Below are 14608 nucleotides of genomic sequence, written 5' to 3' on the forward strand. Positions count from 1 at the left end.
TCACCGCCGCTCCCCTTGCTTCGCTCCCACTCCCGGAGGAGAGCTGCCTGTCCTGGTCTCCCTTGTTCATTCAGTTCCTTCTCCTTGCTGCTGTGACCTGAATTAAGTCCCACTCTGCTTACCCTCTTCATTGTTAGGCTTCATCCTCTGCCGTCTCAGTGGTCATGCCATCCTGCCCATGGGTTACAGAGGCCCCCGCTGCACAGTTCTACTGTGACGGTGTAAACGTAGAGCACCTGTTTTTTCCCCCTACATGACTCCCCTGCTTCATGTCCTTCCTGGGCATCTCCCCACCGCTGGCTGTTCCTGGCATGGTTTGGCACTCAGGTGGATGGTGCTGGGCTAACTTGGAAGTTGGCCAGACACTGGCCATGCTGGTGTGGGAAGATTGAGATAGGTAAGGTGTAAAGGCAGCACCTAGATAAGGTGATAAAGATCCAGCCTGTGAGGGGCCCAGTGGGCACTGGCTCTAGCTTTTCCTCTCAGGCTTTTGGCCTAGATGCAAAAACAGAATGTGAACAGTGAGGGAATTGGGTTGTTTGTGTGTGTGTATATATGTGTGAAATAGAAATGTGTTAGTATATGTTGTGTGGTATATGTCAGAGCTCTGGAAATAGTCCTCATTTATCTCTCACCTACTATGGTCTTCCCACACTGCCTGCACATGACTTCAAAAAGGATTATTTTGGCCAGGGAATGCACTTTTTTCAAGTGTTTCATTTTAGGAGGCTTCCTTAAACAGCAGAGCTTTAGGAAACTGCCTGTGGAGATATTTCCAGGTGGGAAGATGAGGGTAAACAGCCCAGACTAAGTTACTGTTGCGCCTTCCATCAGCCCCTCCGTAAAGCCACCACGGTCATACCTGCATGGGAGAAGGGTAGCCACCAGCCATACGCATGTAACCCTGACCCGCCAAAAGCCCTCTTTCTGCCCAGAGAGAAATTCTGGGGTTACCACACAGATGAGTGGCTTGGAGCTACACAAGCCCCCATGTACATACAAACATGCCCCTTTTTGAGAACCAAAAGGCCATTGAGCGAGAACATCACAGCTACTTCTGCGGATGATCAGAGTTTAAATTTTGCAGTGATTTAGTTCCATTTCACCCTCGTGAGGAGGGGTGTGTATGTCAGTGGTTTCTGAGACTTGTTGGCAGGGTCACTTCATTAGCAGTATTGACACCTGTGCTGCCCCAGGGGCAGATTGTGCGAGCGGGTAACAGGAGGAACTGTGTGGATGCTGGGTGGTCATGGATGGGCTTGTGCTGGCCACTGGGCATCCCTGGGTAGGGCCTTGGGGCCAGCATGAGAAACAGCAGCACGTGGTTCCTCGATGTACCAGCCTCGTCTCAGTGGCTTTAAACTTAGTAAGAAGCAATTAAGCTTTTTAAAACTTTTAATTGTAGACATTTTCAAACATATACAAAATTAGAAAAAAAAAATGGCAAAGTGAATTGGATGTCCTTTTTTACTCAGCATTTATTATTTTTGTGGCCAGTCTTATCTATGTATATCTCCATTATTCTGAAGCCAGTTCTAGTTATATCTTTTATCTGCAAATATCCCAATATATAACTGTAACAGATAACTCTAATATACATATGTATAGTATAAAACCCCATAACATGTTAAACAAGTTTGCTTAATCAGGACACAAGTAAGGTGCATAGGTTGTGGTTGGTTGATTTGCCCCCTTGTAACCTTAGATGCCTCTTGCTGCACAAGCTCCTGGTTCATTTCTCTTTCTTCATGGTAACACTTTTCATGAGTAAAACTGAATGGCTTGTCCTAGACTTTGAGTTCTACTGAGGATATCCCCATGGTTTCACTTAAGATATTCCTTAGTCCCACATTTTTCTTCAGATTAATTCAGGCGTGGTTCTTTCTTTTACCCCCACATTTTTGCAGGACGTTCATAGGCAGTGGTGGTGTTTCTGTCAGGAGGCACATAATGTCTCACTCTTCTCTTCGTCTCTCCCTTCCTGATGCTGGTGGCTGTTCTTGCTCAAAACCCTGAGTTCAGCAAAGGTGCACTGTGGTGAAACTGGAATTCTCCCATCCCTTCTTCATTTGTTGGCTGGAATGCATCTATAAAGGAAAACTTGCCCTCATCAACTGTTCTTTCACTGAGGACTAGGCTTCACATTTGGAACACGGTCAAGAGCTGTGTGGGCTCCACATCCTGGCAAGAGCCTGGCCATGGCGAGTGACCTCTGTTGACCCCTCACAGGTCATCTCGGGTATGGTGCAAGATGAGCCTGCCACAGTTGCTGAGGACACGTGGTGGCCTGCTTTAGCAGCTGCCAGACCTGTGACTGGGAAGAGTGCACTTCCCCACGCTCCTGTTGAGGCATAATTGTAGCACTGTTGGAAAGCCAGAGCTGAAGCAGAGGCTGCCGTTTTGATGGTAGGAGGTACTCTGTAAATGATGATTGAGCACGCGAAGCAGTTAGTATAGAGCCGACGCCCCTACAAGAGACAGCATGGAGAGGAGATGGAGCGAGGGGAGACACGGATAGGCTTTGGAAAAGGCGGCCTCTAAGCTGGACTTTGGACCATAAAGAGTGCTTGGGTTTGAACCTGACAGTACCCCTCTCTCTGAGTGAATCGCTTTTGTGTGTATGTTTTTCTCCTCAGGTTCAGATTCAGAACAAGAAGGTAGACATCTCTAAGGTCTCCTCCAAGTGTGGGTCGAAGGCTAACATCAAGCACAAGCCTGGTGAGTGGTGCCTCCCTCATCCCAGGTTTCACCCCTGCGCCTCTGTCCTTTTTATTAAGACTCCTAGAGCCACCCACACCCAGGGCACAGCAGTGAAAACAGCATAGTCCTCAGCCCCTGTCAGGGAGGGGCTTTCTGGGCACTAACCTCTTCATTGGAGGAGGAACAGTTTGTAAAGGCTGCCTTTTGCACGGGCAGAGTCTTGAGGCCCCACTGTGTCCACAGCACTGTTGACCTAGGCCTGTGGTAGAGGTGCTCTACCAGCTGAGACCCTTCTCAGCCTCCCTGATGCATGTTCAGGAGCTGGGGCTGAAGGAGCTTTGGAAAATGGTGGCCGGGCCTTGCCTGTCAGATGCAGGAGCAGAGAATATTTCCAAGCAGTGAAGCATCAACCACAGTTCCTACAAGGGACAGGAAGCCATTCAGCAATGCTGCCTCGGCCCATGGACTTGGATCTTGCTGCCACAGCAGTCCAGACTTTCCTTCCAGCAGCACAGGCCTGGCGCCCCTGCAAAAACCTGTGGCAGCTGGCATGTTGTCTGGGCAGGGCCTGCGTTCTGGCTGTACCTGGAGTCTCGTGTGTCCTGGTCAAGAGTCTGCAGCAGACGTGGGGCAGAACCACATCTGCAGTAGCAGACACACTGGCTGACAGCTCACCTTCATTTTTCCATTCTATCTAGAAAACCCTCCCTTTCGAGGTAACTTCTTCCCTAGTGACACTGAGTGACTTGAGGTCCAGCTTTTACAGGGGCCAGAAGTCCAGTGGGTAGGATACCGGGAGAATTGGGCAGGAGGCTAGCTGACATGAGCAGAGAGGAGATGGGAGAGTGAAGAAGGCTCAGGGGAAAGCCCAGCTGAGAGTCTGGGTGGCGTGAGAGCTCTCTGGCCCTTGCTTCCATGGCCGCACTCTGGCTGAGCTGCAAATGTTGCCCGCGTACAGATTGCCTTCCCTCCGCTCCCACCTCTCACCTTCTCTTCTTTTCACGACAGATTGGGTAAACTGTTCACCCAAACCATATGCCCATCCTGTCTTGCTGGTCACTCCTCTCCTCCAGTATCTGTGCTGGCAGGTAGAAATTGAGGATTCCAGGATCCTGACCCTGACCAGCAGGGTGTCCATGAGGCTGAAAGCGGGCTGGACTCCCATACTGCTGTCAGAGGGGGATGTCACTCCAAGTGACCCCGAGGCAGGCGTGCATCTTGGCTCCTTCCAAGGCTCTCCTGGTTCTGCGGCAGGGCACGCACGGTGGTGGTAGGGTAACTTTCCTTCTCTCTGGCTGTGTGGTGAAAGTGGCTCGGCCTGACCTGGAGAAGAGGAGCCCTGTTATGACAGATGGGTGCGCTGTGCCTCCACCCCCGTCCTCGGGGCCACCAGGAGCAGATTACATCTTCCCTGTTTGTCTCCTGGGTGCAGCCCAGTCCTTGGCCAGCCTCCTGGCTCTGCTTGTAGGGGTATTTTTCTGTCACCCATAATGACCCATTTCTTTTTGGTTCCAGGTGGAGGAGATGTCAAGATCGAAAGTCAGAAGCTGAACTTCAAAGAAAAGGCCCAGGCAAAGGTGGGATCCCTCGATAACGTGGGCCACCTGCCTGCAGGAGGTGCTGTGAAGGTAGTGCTTGGGTCCTGATGGGGCTGGAGGTGGGGGGTGGGCTTGTGCAGCTGGAGTCTGGTCCCAGCCCATGGGCGCCTGTCACCGCCCCTCAGTCACTTCAGGAGTCATGTTTTACCCACTTCATTACTGTTCCCATCGTCAGTCATCCGTCTTGAGTGAGGCAGGAGAGGTGAAGAGGCCCCAGCCCAGTCAGCTCTCATCTGTCCAGCTGGAGACAGAACCTTCTCCTGAGAGCCATGGGCTGCCTTTGTGAGCCCATCTCGGCCGTTTTCAGAGGAGCAGAGCTGATGTGCAGGCCCCACTGAGGCCAGGGGCCAGTGGAGTGCAGTTCTCGCAGCCCCTCGCGAGAGGGCAGTGCGGTGCTCTGTGTCAGGCTTCCTTCTGGGCCTGCGAACAGGGTGGCGCGTTTTCAGCTGCCCGTGGCGGCAGGCCCGACGTCCACCTCCTCAGGCCTGTACTGCCAGGCCCTGGAGAGTGCTCGGCTTCCTATCCTGGCTGGGCCTCTCCTGCCTTCCTCCCCTCTCTTCCCTCCCCTCCTTCCACAGTACTGTGAGACCCTTTGTCTGCCAGAGATTCTGTCCATGTTCCATGTCATCAGGCAGGGGACACATGGGGGCAACGTCTTGAAGGCTTCCAAGCCTGAGGGTGGCTGCGCTGCCTCGGGGAAATGGGTGAGGAAGCGGGGATGTGAGCAGCGCTGTGGGCCTTCCTCCAGTGTCCGACCACCCCTCGCAAGCTCCATCCCAGGTTTGTCCTGGTCGCCCTCTGTGCTCGAGGTCAAGCCCCGACCGGCTCCCTTGATTGCTGGGGACCCTGGCTCTATCACAGACTCTGGGGTCGTGCTCCACACCTCATGAGGGGCCATTCTCTGGTCGCCCTCCCTGGGGCACTAACTTCAGTGTGGTCCCAGCCACGTGACAAGCACGTGCAGACTAGGGCTCACTTCCTGGGCCTTTCTGACCACCAATCTTTTCTTTATTCACATCATCTCCCTTTTTTTTTTTATCTTTTAACCACTTCTGGAACGATTTTTCTAGCACGGAGGCCATATCTTTCACTCTTCTAAGCAAGGACCACTCTGGAGCCTTCCGTTGTCACCTCTGGGCATTTGTGGCACAGGCGTACCAGCTCACCCAGTGCCCTGGGCCCCACCCCCCACCCCTAAAGCCCACTCTCTTCTGCTCTTGATCCACACTGGATGTCCATGGTCCCCACAGTCGTTACTCTACCCTGAAGCTCTCCCGGCCCCTGTAGTCTCTTGGACACTTTCCTGACTCCTTTTTGTCCCAGGCCCTGAAAGGGTGCCCAGCACAGAACAGGCCTGTGTCAGGGGTGAGTGAACAGTGATTAGCCAGGCAGGGAGTCTGTGGGGTCCCTCAGGTCTGAGGTGGTGGCTTGCACCCCATGGGAATGGGTCCAGCTCCCAGAGCTCCCTAGCCAAGTCCTGACCTGCAACTTGAGATCATTCCTTGGGGTTTTTTTGCTAACAACCTGCTGTCATAGTTGTTTTGATCTGGCATCAGCCTTGTTAAAGAGCTGGGCTGTCATGTCAGAGGCTTCGTGAGGCTGCCCAGAGGAGGCTCCTGGAGTGTGTCCCTAGCCAGGTTGCACCCCCTTCCTGCCCCAGAGCCCACGCCTGGGTTCTTGCCGAGCATTGGGCCATTCAAACCAGGATTTGGCCTGTTGGGTTGGGGTAGGGGTGGGGAGTGCCTGGGCTCGACTCCCAGATGCGCTGTACGTTAGGCTGTCGAGGCAGTGGGGGGTGGGGGCAGTGTGTGGAACCCACCACCATCACCATCCCACTCCCTCCCCGACTGACCCTGCACTGTCTCCCCCACTGTTTCATTTGTAGACTGAGGGCGGTGGCAGCGAGGCCCCTCCGTGTCCAGGCCCCCCTGCTGGGGAGGAGCTGGCCATCCCTGAGGCAGCGCCTGAAGCTGGCGCCCCCACTTCAGCCAGTGGCCTCAGTGGCCACACCACCCTGGCAGGGGGTGGTGACCAAAGGGAGGCCCAGACCTTGGACAGCCAGATCCAGGAGACAAGTAAGTGGCTGGGCTTGGCCTGAGGGCCAGCCAGGGGCCCTGCCACTGGCTGCAAATTGAAACTCCTTTGTTTTCTGACTGGAGAGTGGCCTGAATTTTAACGAAGCAACCTTTTATTTTCCAGGCATCTAATGATGACATTCTGGTCTCGTCTTCCGTCCCCCATGTCCCCCCTCTTGTCTCCCGTTACCCTCTCCCTTCCCTCCTCCCGTGTCACTGCAGATTGAGACCTACAGGCTGACGTTCCGGGCAAACGCCAGGGCCCGCACCGATCACGGGGCCGACATTGTCTCCCGCCCGCCCTCACTTCCCTGGCGGCCCCAGCTCAGGCAGCCAGGCCCCTAGCTTCCCGCCCCAGGCTGCCCCCTAGCCTGTGGCTCGGCCCGGGCAGCCCTCTAGGCGACCCCTCCCTCCCTCCCTCCCTCCCTCGCTTGCCCAGGGCAGCAGCAGTTCCCCCCACACCCACGTTCCTTCCACTTCCTGCCCCAGGCCCAGCTCCCTGCTTGGCTTGCATCCTCACCACTTCGCGCCAGTGCTCCACGGAGAAGGTTGGGTGGAAAATGGGGTGGGGAAGAATAAGTTTGGGATCTCCTGAGACCTGGGGTGTAGGGGCGAGCTGGATCCCAGCAATCCTCTTCATTTTGTTTGGGTTTTTTGGACCAAACCCAAGAGAAACTGACATACCCTCCCTCCTCACTGGTCCTTCCAGAGGGAAGAGTGGAAGCAGACGTCCACGTGACGCCTGCTGTTATAACTGCATCCCCTGGAGCCTGCTAAGCCACTGCCTCTTCCTTTGACCCTACGATGGTGCCCGCCGTGCAGGTGGTACCAGGCGCCACTTGCTGCCCTCCCCGTTAGTCAGAGGCAGCGTTGCCTGTCCCCGCTCCTCCCCATACCTGCCTAGCTGCTGTCACACTTTGTTTTCTTTTTTAATAACCTAAAAACCAGTGGAGTAGTTTTGCAGGTTGAAGCCATGTCTAAATGAAAGTCCTCAGTAGGTGTTAAAGGAAACAGGGAGGGGAGATTCTGAAGCCTCCAGCCGGGGGGTCAGGTGTCGGGAGCTGCCCTGGCTTGGGCAGCTCGGGGCCCCAGCCCCGGAGATGGTGTGGGCAGGGCAGGCATGGTGTGGGGGCTGTGGGCTAGAGAGCAGGCAGGGACCGCTAGGGGCTGGTCAGTGTGGACTGGTGGTTCTGGCATTTTGTGTGTATGCTGCTTTTCTTTTCTAACCAAGAGGCTGGTTTTGCCATCTGTTTGTCTCATTCCCTGGGATCTGGTGGAAGACATAAAATTGGGACTGGAGAGGGCCACGGAGGTCAAATTCCTCCAAGCCTGCAGCCTAGGACACTGCCGGGGAGCCCGATGTGTCCAGCACGTGTGTGGATAGTGGGGAATCAATGTTGGAAATTTAGAAACAAGGACATGCAGTGGGCCATCCAGGCTCCCTTGTAGCCTGACTGGAGACGGGGAGAGGCGAGGCAAGCCCAGCCTGAGGAAGCGTGTCCCAGTTAGGCCTGGTCTTGGGATGGCTGCAATGATTAGCCCTGGGGATTATATTGACATGAAGATTCTTATTGCACTTGTATTTTTTTGTATTAAAGTTTGCATGGTTTCTAATAAAGGATTAAAATGTAACAGTTTGTAGTCAAATGGCCTGGGAGTCTCCAAGGCTTCTCCTCTGAAGTGTTTTCTGCAGTGCAGACTTGGCCCCTTACCCTCCCACCTCCTCTTCGGGCGTCCCCTGGCATTGAGAAGGTGGGGGGGACCTCGAACTAGGCTTCATGCAGATTTGATGTCTGTATAGAGGGAGGGTGTCTGGGCTGGGAAGGTTCTCCCCGTTTCTGAGGTAGCATTTTCTCCAGAGAGGTTTGATACCACATCCCCAACTCCCCAAGCACTACCAGGGGTAGAAATTGCAGGGATCTTGTGGAAAAAGTACTTCCAGAGCCAGAGGCCGTCCAGGGTGCTTCAGTAGCGCCAGGGACATCACGGTGTCCATGCTTTGTCTGCAGAAAGGGGTGAGGGAACAGGGAGGACAGTGGGAGGCGGGTGGCAGTGACATGTTGACACTGAGGTGGGCGAGCTCTGGGTCTTTACTCCTTTGGCCAAAAGCAGGGGTGGGAGAGGTGACCCCCGTGGAGGGCCCTTGAGGGGGCGCTGGAGTGGTTAGTGTTCTGAAGGGTGGTCTGGTCACAGTTGCCTTGATGGGTCCCACCAGCCAGAGCAGCTAAGGCTGCCCCAACAGGTGGGCCCAGAGGCCCTGCATGCTCTGCTCTGCAGCCATCGGGGCAGGGACGTTTCTGTGCTTCCCCATTTGCTTATGGCTCAGCCATTCCTCATGTCAATCTGTGATTCTGTTGTAACGATTTACAGAGTAAATAAAGCTCTTATGTCCCAAACACGTAGGCCCTGTCTTCTGTGCGTCCTGGTCTCTACCCCTCCAGCTTGTGGCCCACCCCGTCGCTGTCCCTCTCCATCAAGGGACCGGTGTATGCCTTGTGGTCTTCACCCCAGCACCTCCTCTGTGAGCCTATGGCTGTGACCGAGGGGCAGGGTCTCCGCGGGCCTTGGTTGCTTATGGAGCTATTCCCTCCCCCACCCGCCTGCGCTGGGAGGTGGCAGCCAGACTGAATGCGGACGCACACGGTGGGCCCTGCCATACCTGCAAGGACGGTGCAGACCAGGCTGGTCCAAGCTCCTGATGTGTGGGTTTTCAGCCCCTTCTTCTAAGACCTTGGGTCCCTCCCTTCTGAGCCTTCACGCTTCTCGTGGTTCGGGGAGCGTGGCCCCCAGCCCAGGGCGCTGAGGTCCTCCCTGAGAGAGGAGCCTCGCGGATAGCGATGCTCACAAGGGATAAATAGAACTTTATTTTAAATAAACATTTTCATTCTGTACATGGCCCCAGCAGAGACGGGGCTCAGTCGTCAGCGGTCTTGCGCACATCAAAGCTGCCACAGGGCCCGCGCAGCAGCTCCGCCAGCAGGGCGAGCAGCTGCCCGTGCTCCTCCTGCACGCAGGCTGGCAGTGCCGCCAGCTCGCTGCGCAGGCTCCGCTCCACCATGCGGCCCAGGGCCCGGCGCAGCTCCCGCAGCAGCCGCACGGTGCGCGAGTCACCCTCCAGCCGCAGCAGGTCACTGTCGCTCAGGGAAATGGTGGCCCGGCGCCCATCATCTAGAGGAAGGAAAAGGTGCGAGGAGCCCGGGTGAGGCCAGGCCCAGGGAAGCAGGGCAGCCAGAGGCGCAGAGAGGGGTGCAGGTACCCACCACGGATGTGGACGTCCCCGTCGGTCAGCAGCAGCACAGCTAGCGGGTGCACCTGGGAGGAGTCCCGGACAAAGACGCTGCCGTTGGACTTGACAGCCATGAAGTACGTCAGCCATCGGCTCCGCAGCCGGGTGGCCTCCCTGGGAACAAAGGGCTGGGTGAGGCCCCCTCCTGAGCCACCCCCGCTGCCCCGCTCTACCTGACAGTCCCCACCTGTTAATGGTCGACTTGTGCAGCAAGATGTTGCCGGATTTGGTCCTGTATGTGACACTGTTGGGCTTGAACTTGCCCTGCCGGGTCACCTTGCCCTGCCTCACCTGTAGGGATGAAGGGAAAAGGTGGGTGGGCTGAGCAAGGAGCCAAGATAGGAAGAAACCGTGGCCTGGTGCCCCCACCCCGAGGCAGCACCTGGATGAGGTTGGGGTAGAGACCCGCCATCAGCACCCCCTTCACCAGCTCCTCCTCCTCACTGTACTCGTTGCACTGGGCAGAGGCCAGGGTGCAGTCCGAGGGCTTCCCAACCAGGAAAGCCTCGTAAATGTTCTCTGAGAACTGCTTGATGAGTCCTGGGGAGGCAAAGTCGGGGTAAGCCTACCGCTTACCACACTGGCCCAGTGCAAGTGGGAGGGGCAGGGGGCTCAGGGCAGCGTGGGGCCCACTGACCGTGGATGAAACGCAGGCTGGGTGCGTAGAGCAGGTTCTCCTCCAGGTAGTTCTCACGGGAGCTGCGATCCTGCCAGCGCAGCACCTCCTCCCAGCCGGACACCGCCCGCACGAAGGCCAGGTGGTCACTGCCACTGTCGTGGCTCAACAGTGCTTTCACCTGGGAGGGGGGAGGGTGCCGGGGTCACAGGGCAGGGGCCAGAGGAGGCCACCTCGGGACAGAAGGCAGCGGAGGGCCGGAAGGGGGAAGAGGAGGGCCACGTGCAGGCACCGCATCTGACCTTGTCCACCTCCGCCCGGTTCTGCAGGCTGCTGCTGAAGGGGTCCCGGGTGAGGCACGAAACGACCACTAACAGCGGGTGCAGGCAACGGAAGATGGCAGCCAGCACGATGGCCTTGGCCAGCCGTGGGTCAGTGGAGATGTGGGCCAGGCGCTGCCCCAGGGTGGTCAGGTACTCCCGCTGGTCCAGAACCCCTGCAAGCTCAGCGGTCAGTCCCGCCCTTGAGAGCCACTCGGCAGCCTGGCCCAGCCGTGCCCCACTCACCAATCTCCTGGAGCAGGATCACGGCCTCATCCACCGCCTTGATGTTTGGACTGTCTACGGCCTTGGAGAGGAACTCCACTGCCTACAGCGTGAACGAGGCAGAGCCTCTGTCAGCCTGCACCCCGTCTGTGCGCTCCCAGGGTCCCCCCCCCCCGCCCACCCCTGCCGCACCGTCTTCTCTGGCATGTGGATCTTGGCCTGCAAAACCAGGTTCTCCAGGGGTGTGCGCAGGATCTCCGGTACTTGGAAAGGGGCCATCTTCTCTAGCCGGCTCCGCGGGAAGAGGTGGTAGGCAAAGCCAGACTGGCAGCGGCCCGCCCGGCCCCGGCGCTGGATCACATTGGCTCGTGACACCCACACGGTCTCCAGGCAGGAAACCTGGGGGAGGGGGCCTATGAGCAGCCACACGCATGCCAGAGCCCTTCCTCCACGCTCCCCCAGGCCTGGCCTTCATTCTACTCGACCCCTCGATGGCCCTCCCGCAAGGACACTGAGACCCATGAGCGCGGCCCTTTCCAGACACACAGACCCGGGGTAGACCTGGGCTGGCGCCAGCCCGCGAGAGGGCTACCACCTTGGTCTTCAGGTCGTAGCGCTCCTCCTTGTGCAGACCGCTGTCCACCACATGCACGATGTCATTGATCGTGATGGACGTCTCAGCGATGTTGGTGGCCAAGACGATCTTGCGTACCCCAATGGGAGGCTGCTGGAATATGGCCTTCTGGTCCATCATCGGGATGTTGGAGTGCACTGGTGGCAGCGAGAACACACTGGTCATGGGCACGTACCACCTCCGTCAAATCCTCCCCATAAACAGGTGGGCAAGAATTTTGACCCTATTTTGATGAAACTAAAGTCCAGATTAGTAATATGCCCAGTAGAGGTCACCAACCCGGTAAAAAGTAGTGTGGCCTGGTGACAAACCCAAGACCCTGAGCCCACTGAGGCGAGTCAGCCCCTGCGACAGAGGGCAGGCCTGGTGTAGGGGCCACTGTCCTCGCCGACATGCTCTTACCTGGCAGGATGAGGTACTTGCTCTCGTGCATGCCCAGGGCCTCCTGGAGGCGTTGCTGGACTCCTTTGATCTCCTGCCAGCCCGGCAGGAAGCAGAGGATCCCACCTGTAAAGGGGCCCTACAGGCATGAGCCAGTGGCTCCCGGCAGATGGAGGGCAGGGTGGGCCTGGGGCATGGAAGAAAGCACCCACCTGGTTCCCCGCGGGCGTCGATGTGCAGAACCAGATCAGTCACGAGGTCCAAATCGAGAGCGCATTCATCCTCAGACTGCGGTGGGAAGAGAGGCCAGTCACAGTCCTGGGGCCAGGGGTCGTGCATGGGACACGGCCACCGCGACTCGGTGAGGCCAAGGCACATGACACCTCACCTCCAACCCTCACCACACCCTCGTCAGGCAGGCCCGATCCTTGCCATTTCTAGCAGGGAAGGAGGGGAGTCCGGGAGGACAGGCCAGGAGCCGCGGCGGGATGGGGCGGGCGCACCCCTCACCTCGTGGTGCCGGTGCCGGTGCGGGTACTGGTGCTTGCCCAGCTTGGCCAGGATGTCCTCCAGGTAGTGCTCCTTGACGGGGTACATGAAGCCGGGGACCTTGATGACAGGGCAGCCACCAAAGTAGCGGGAGAAACGCTCATTGTCGCCGGTGGCACTCATGAGCACCAGGCGCAGAGCCGGGTTGAGCCTCTGCAGGCCCTTGAGCAGGATCAGCAGGAAGTCCGTGTTCACGTCTCGCTCGTGCACCTCGTCCACGACCACGTGGCTCACGCCCTCCAGGCTGGGGTTGCTCTGCAGCTTCCGCAGCAGGATGCCCACCGTGCAGAACAGCAGGGCCCCTCCGCGGGCCGGAGGCTTGCTTTCCAACCGCACCTGGAACCCTACGTTCCGGCGCAGGGAAGGGCCCAGTTCGTGGCTGACCCGCTGCGCCACAGACACGGCCGAGATGCGGCGTGGCTGGGTGATGATCACGTTGCAGCGCGCACCGCGGCCCTCGGTTATGTAGCGCTCCAGCAGCAGCTGGGGGATGCGCGTGGTCTTCCCACAGCCTGTGTCCCCAGCAATGACCACCACTGGGTGCTGCTCGATGGCATTGAGGATGGTGTCCCGATGAGGGTCCACGGGGAGCTGGGGTGCCTCCTGCCAGACCGGCCCTCGCCGCCGCCACAGCTCCAGCAGACTCTGGCTCAGACGCAGCTCCTCTGCTTCTGACAGCGGCACGTAGGGCTTGCCTGTGATGGGGTCACTCAGGGGCCCCGAGTCCTTGCCCAAGGGCAGGATGTCCTCACCCTGCAGCCGGAGCTCTGAGGAGATCCACGAACTCTCCACGGGGTACTGGGTGACAGGAGAGGCAGATGAGATGATGAAGAGGAATACTTCCTCCTTTACCCACAGCCAGTCCCTCCACGATTCACGTCTCGACCAGAGGCTGTGGTCCAATCCGCTGAGCAGGGCTCAGTCCCTGACTACCCCGGGACATTTGTGGGCAAGACTAGACGGCTCGGGGCCAGGGTGCTTCCAGGCTCCACCCCAGTGGGGAAGCAGGGGGTCACTTTCGCCTACTGCAGGTGGAGGCTGTGGGCAAGTGAGGGGGAACATGGGGATTCTCTTACATGGTTCAGGAAAGTCTCAATCTTGCGGAGGATGGGCTCAGGCACCTGGATGGTACACGGCCGGCGCTGGGTCTCACCCAGCTCTCGCAAGGAGGCCAAGTTATACATGGCGTGGGTGAGCGGCTCATTGTTCCGGTCCACCAGTCCCAGGCTCTGCAGAGGGACATGGACGGCTTAGTCTAGGGCCCGCTCCCCAGAACTGGCCCAGACCTGCTCGGCAGCTCCAGAGAAGTCCTGCAAAGCAACCTCCCCTCCCCCGCCCCACCCTCAGAGCAACCTCTTTTCTAGGAGATTTTTGGGTTTGGACTGACATGGTACAGGAACAAGAAATTAGGAACCAGGAAAATGTTAAGTCTCCACCAAAAAAAGTTAAAAACAATTCAAGGAAAATAAGACCTGACGTGTCTGAGTATTAATCACAGCCCCCAGCTGGCCAGGTCCGTGCCCCTGAGAAATCTCTCCCTGAGCAGCAGGGGCTCCCACAACAGCCCGGTCTCACGTCCATGAATTCCCGACACAGACCTCCAGGCCAGCTGGGCCAGGCCCGTAACCACCCCTAACACAGCCTGCAAGCTCCTCCGCTTTCTCTGTGCAGCAAAGCCACCACCCCGATCCCCCCACCAGCCTTCCAAGTCCAACTGCCACACCACCTCCTACTCTTGTGTGATACCCAGTTCATCACACAAATGTACATGGAAATTCCTGTATCTACTTACACAACTTGGTAAAATAAGCCACTGGAAGGGAAACTTGTTTTATTTCCACGTATACCCAAAACCACCTCCCCAGAGGTAAGACAAAGCATTCCTTTAACACATTGGAAAGCCAGCCATTTCCCTCATACTCCGTCATGTCCAGATTCTGCACTTCTAAGGAAGTCTACCCCTGCAGGGACCAATCACCTTCCTCTAGCCTCTGAGTCCCAGGAACAAAAGAGGTGCCCACAGGGCCACCCTGCTTCAGGGGAGGCCCCTGTCCTTTCCCAGGACTCTGAGGATTTGTTTGCAGTCTGCCTGTGGGCAGCCAGGTGCTGGCAGAACACGGCTGCCCCCAGGAAGCTTGCTCCTTCCTGAGATAGGTGTCTACCATGCTTGGGTAATCTTCTTGTCACTAGTTTTGTCAGATTAAAATACAGACTTCCTCAAAGT

General features: G+C 57.4%; 2 protein-coding genes across 18 annotated transcripts in view; one reads left to right on the forward strand and one right to left on the reverse strand.

The window, feature by feature from the left end:
• MAP4 (microtubule associated protein 4) overlaps nt 1-8773 on the forward strand; it is a 100418-nt gene extending 91645 nt beyond the window's left edge. For 6 of the 9 annotated variants that reach the window (XM_018066774.1, XM_018066776.1, XM_018066777.1 and 3 more), the window contains 4 exons: nt 2637-2718; nt 4216-4328; nt 6184-6373; nt 6498-8773. In XM_018066774.1, coding sequence (XP_017922263.1) covers nt 2637-2718; nt 4216-4328; nt 6184-6373; nt 6498-6505 — 393 coding nt within the window. In that variant the 3' untranslated portion in view covers nt 6506-8773. Of the gene's footprint in view, nt 1-2636; nt 2719-4215; nt 4329-6183; nt 6478-6497 lie in introns of those variants that run through there. The other 3 variants (XM_018066778.1, XM_018066775.1, XM_018066781.1) reach the window with 3 other exon arrangements.
• The window catches only part of DHX30 (DEAH-box helicase 30), a 29189-nt gene continuing 23795 nt past the window's right edge, over nt 9215-14608 (reverse strand). For all 9 annotated transcript variants that reach the window (XM_018066788.1, XM_018066791.1, XM_018066790.1 and 6 more), the window contains 13 exons: nt 13461-13613; nt 12346-13182; nt 12048-12123; nt 11857-11961; nt 11416-11591; nt 11013-11219; nt 10842-10923; nt 10578-10771; nt 10297-10456; nt 10042-10199; nt 9847-9950; nt 9634-9773; nt 9215-9541 (listed from right to left, as the gene is read on the reverse strand). In XM_018066788.1, the coding sequence (XP_017922277.1) occupies nt 9288-9541; nt 9634-9773; nt 9847-9950; nt 10042-10199; nt 10297-10456; nt 10578-10771; nt 10842-10923; nt 11013-11219; nt 11416-11591; nt 11857-11961; nt 12048-12123; nt 12346-13182; nt 13461-13613 (2646 nt within the window). In that variant the 3' untranslated portion in view covers nt 9215-9287. The remainder of the gene's footprint in view (nt 9542-9633; nt 9774-9846; nt 9951-10041; nt 10200-10296; nt 10457-10577; nt 10772-10841; nt 10924-11012; nt 11220-11415; nt 11592-11856; nt 11962-12047; nt 12124-12345; nt 13183-13460; nt 13614-14608) is intronic.

Source organism: Capra hircus, chromosome 22, assembly GCF_001704415.2.
Source record: "Capra hircus breed San Clemente chromosome 22, ASM170441v1, whole genome shotgun sequence".
NCBI lineage: Eukaryota > Metazoa > Chordata > Mammalia > Artiodactyla > Bovidae > Capra > Capra hircus.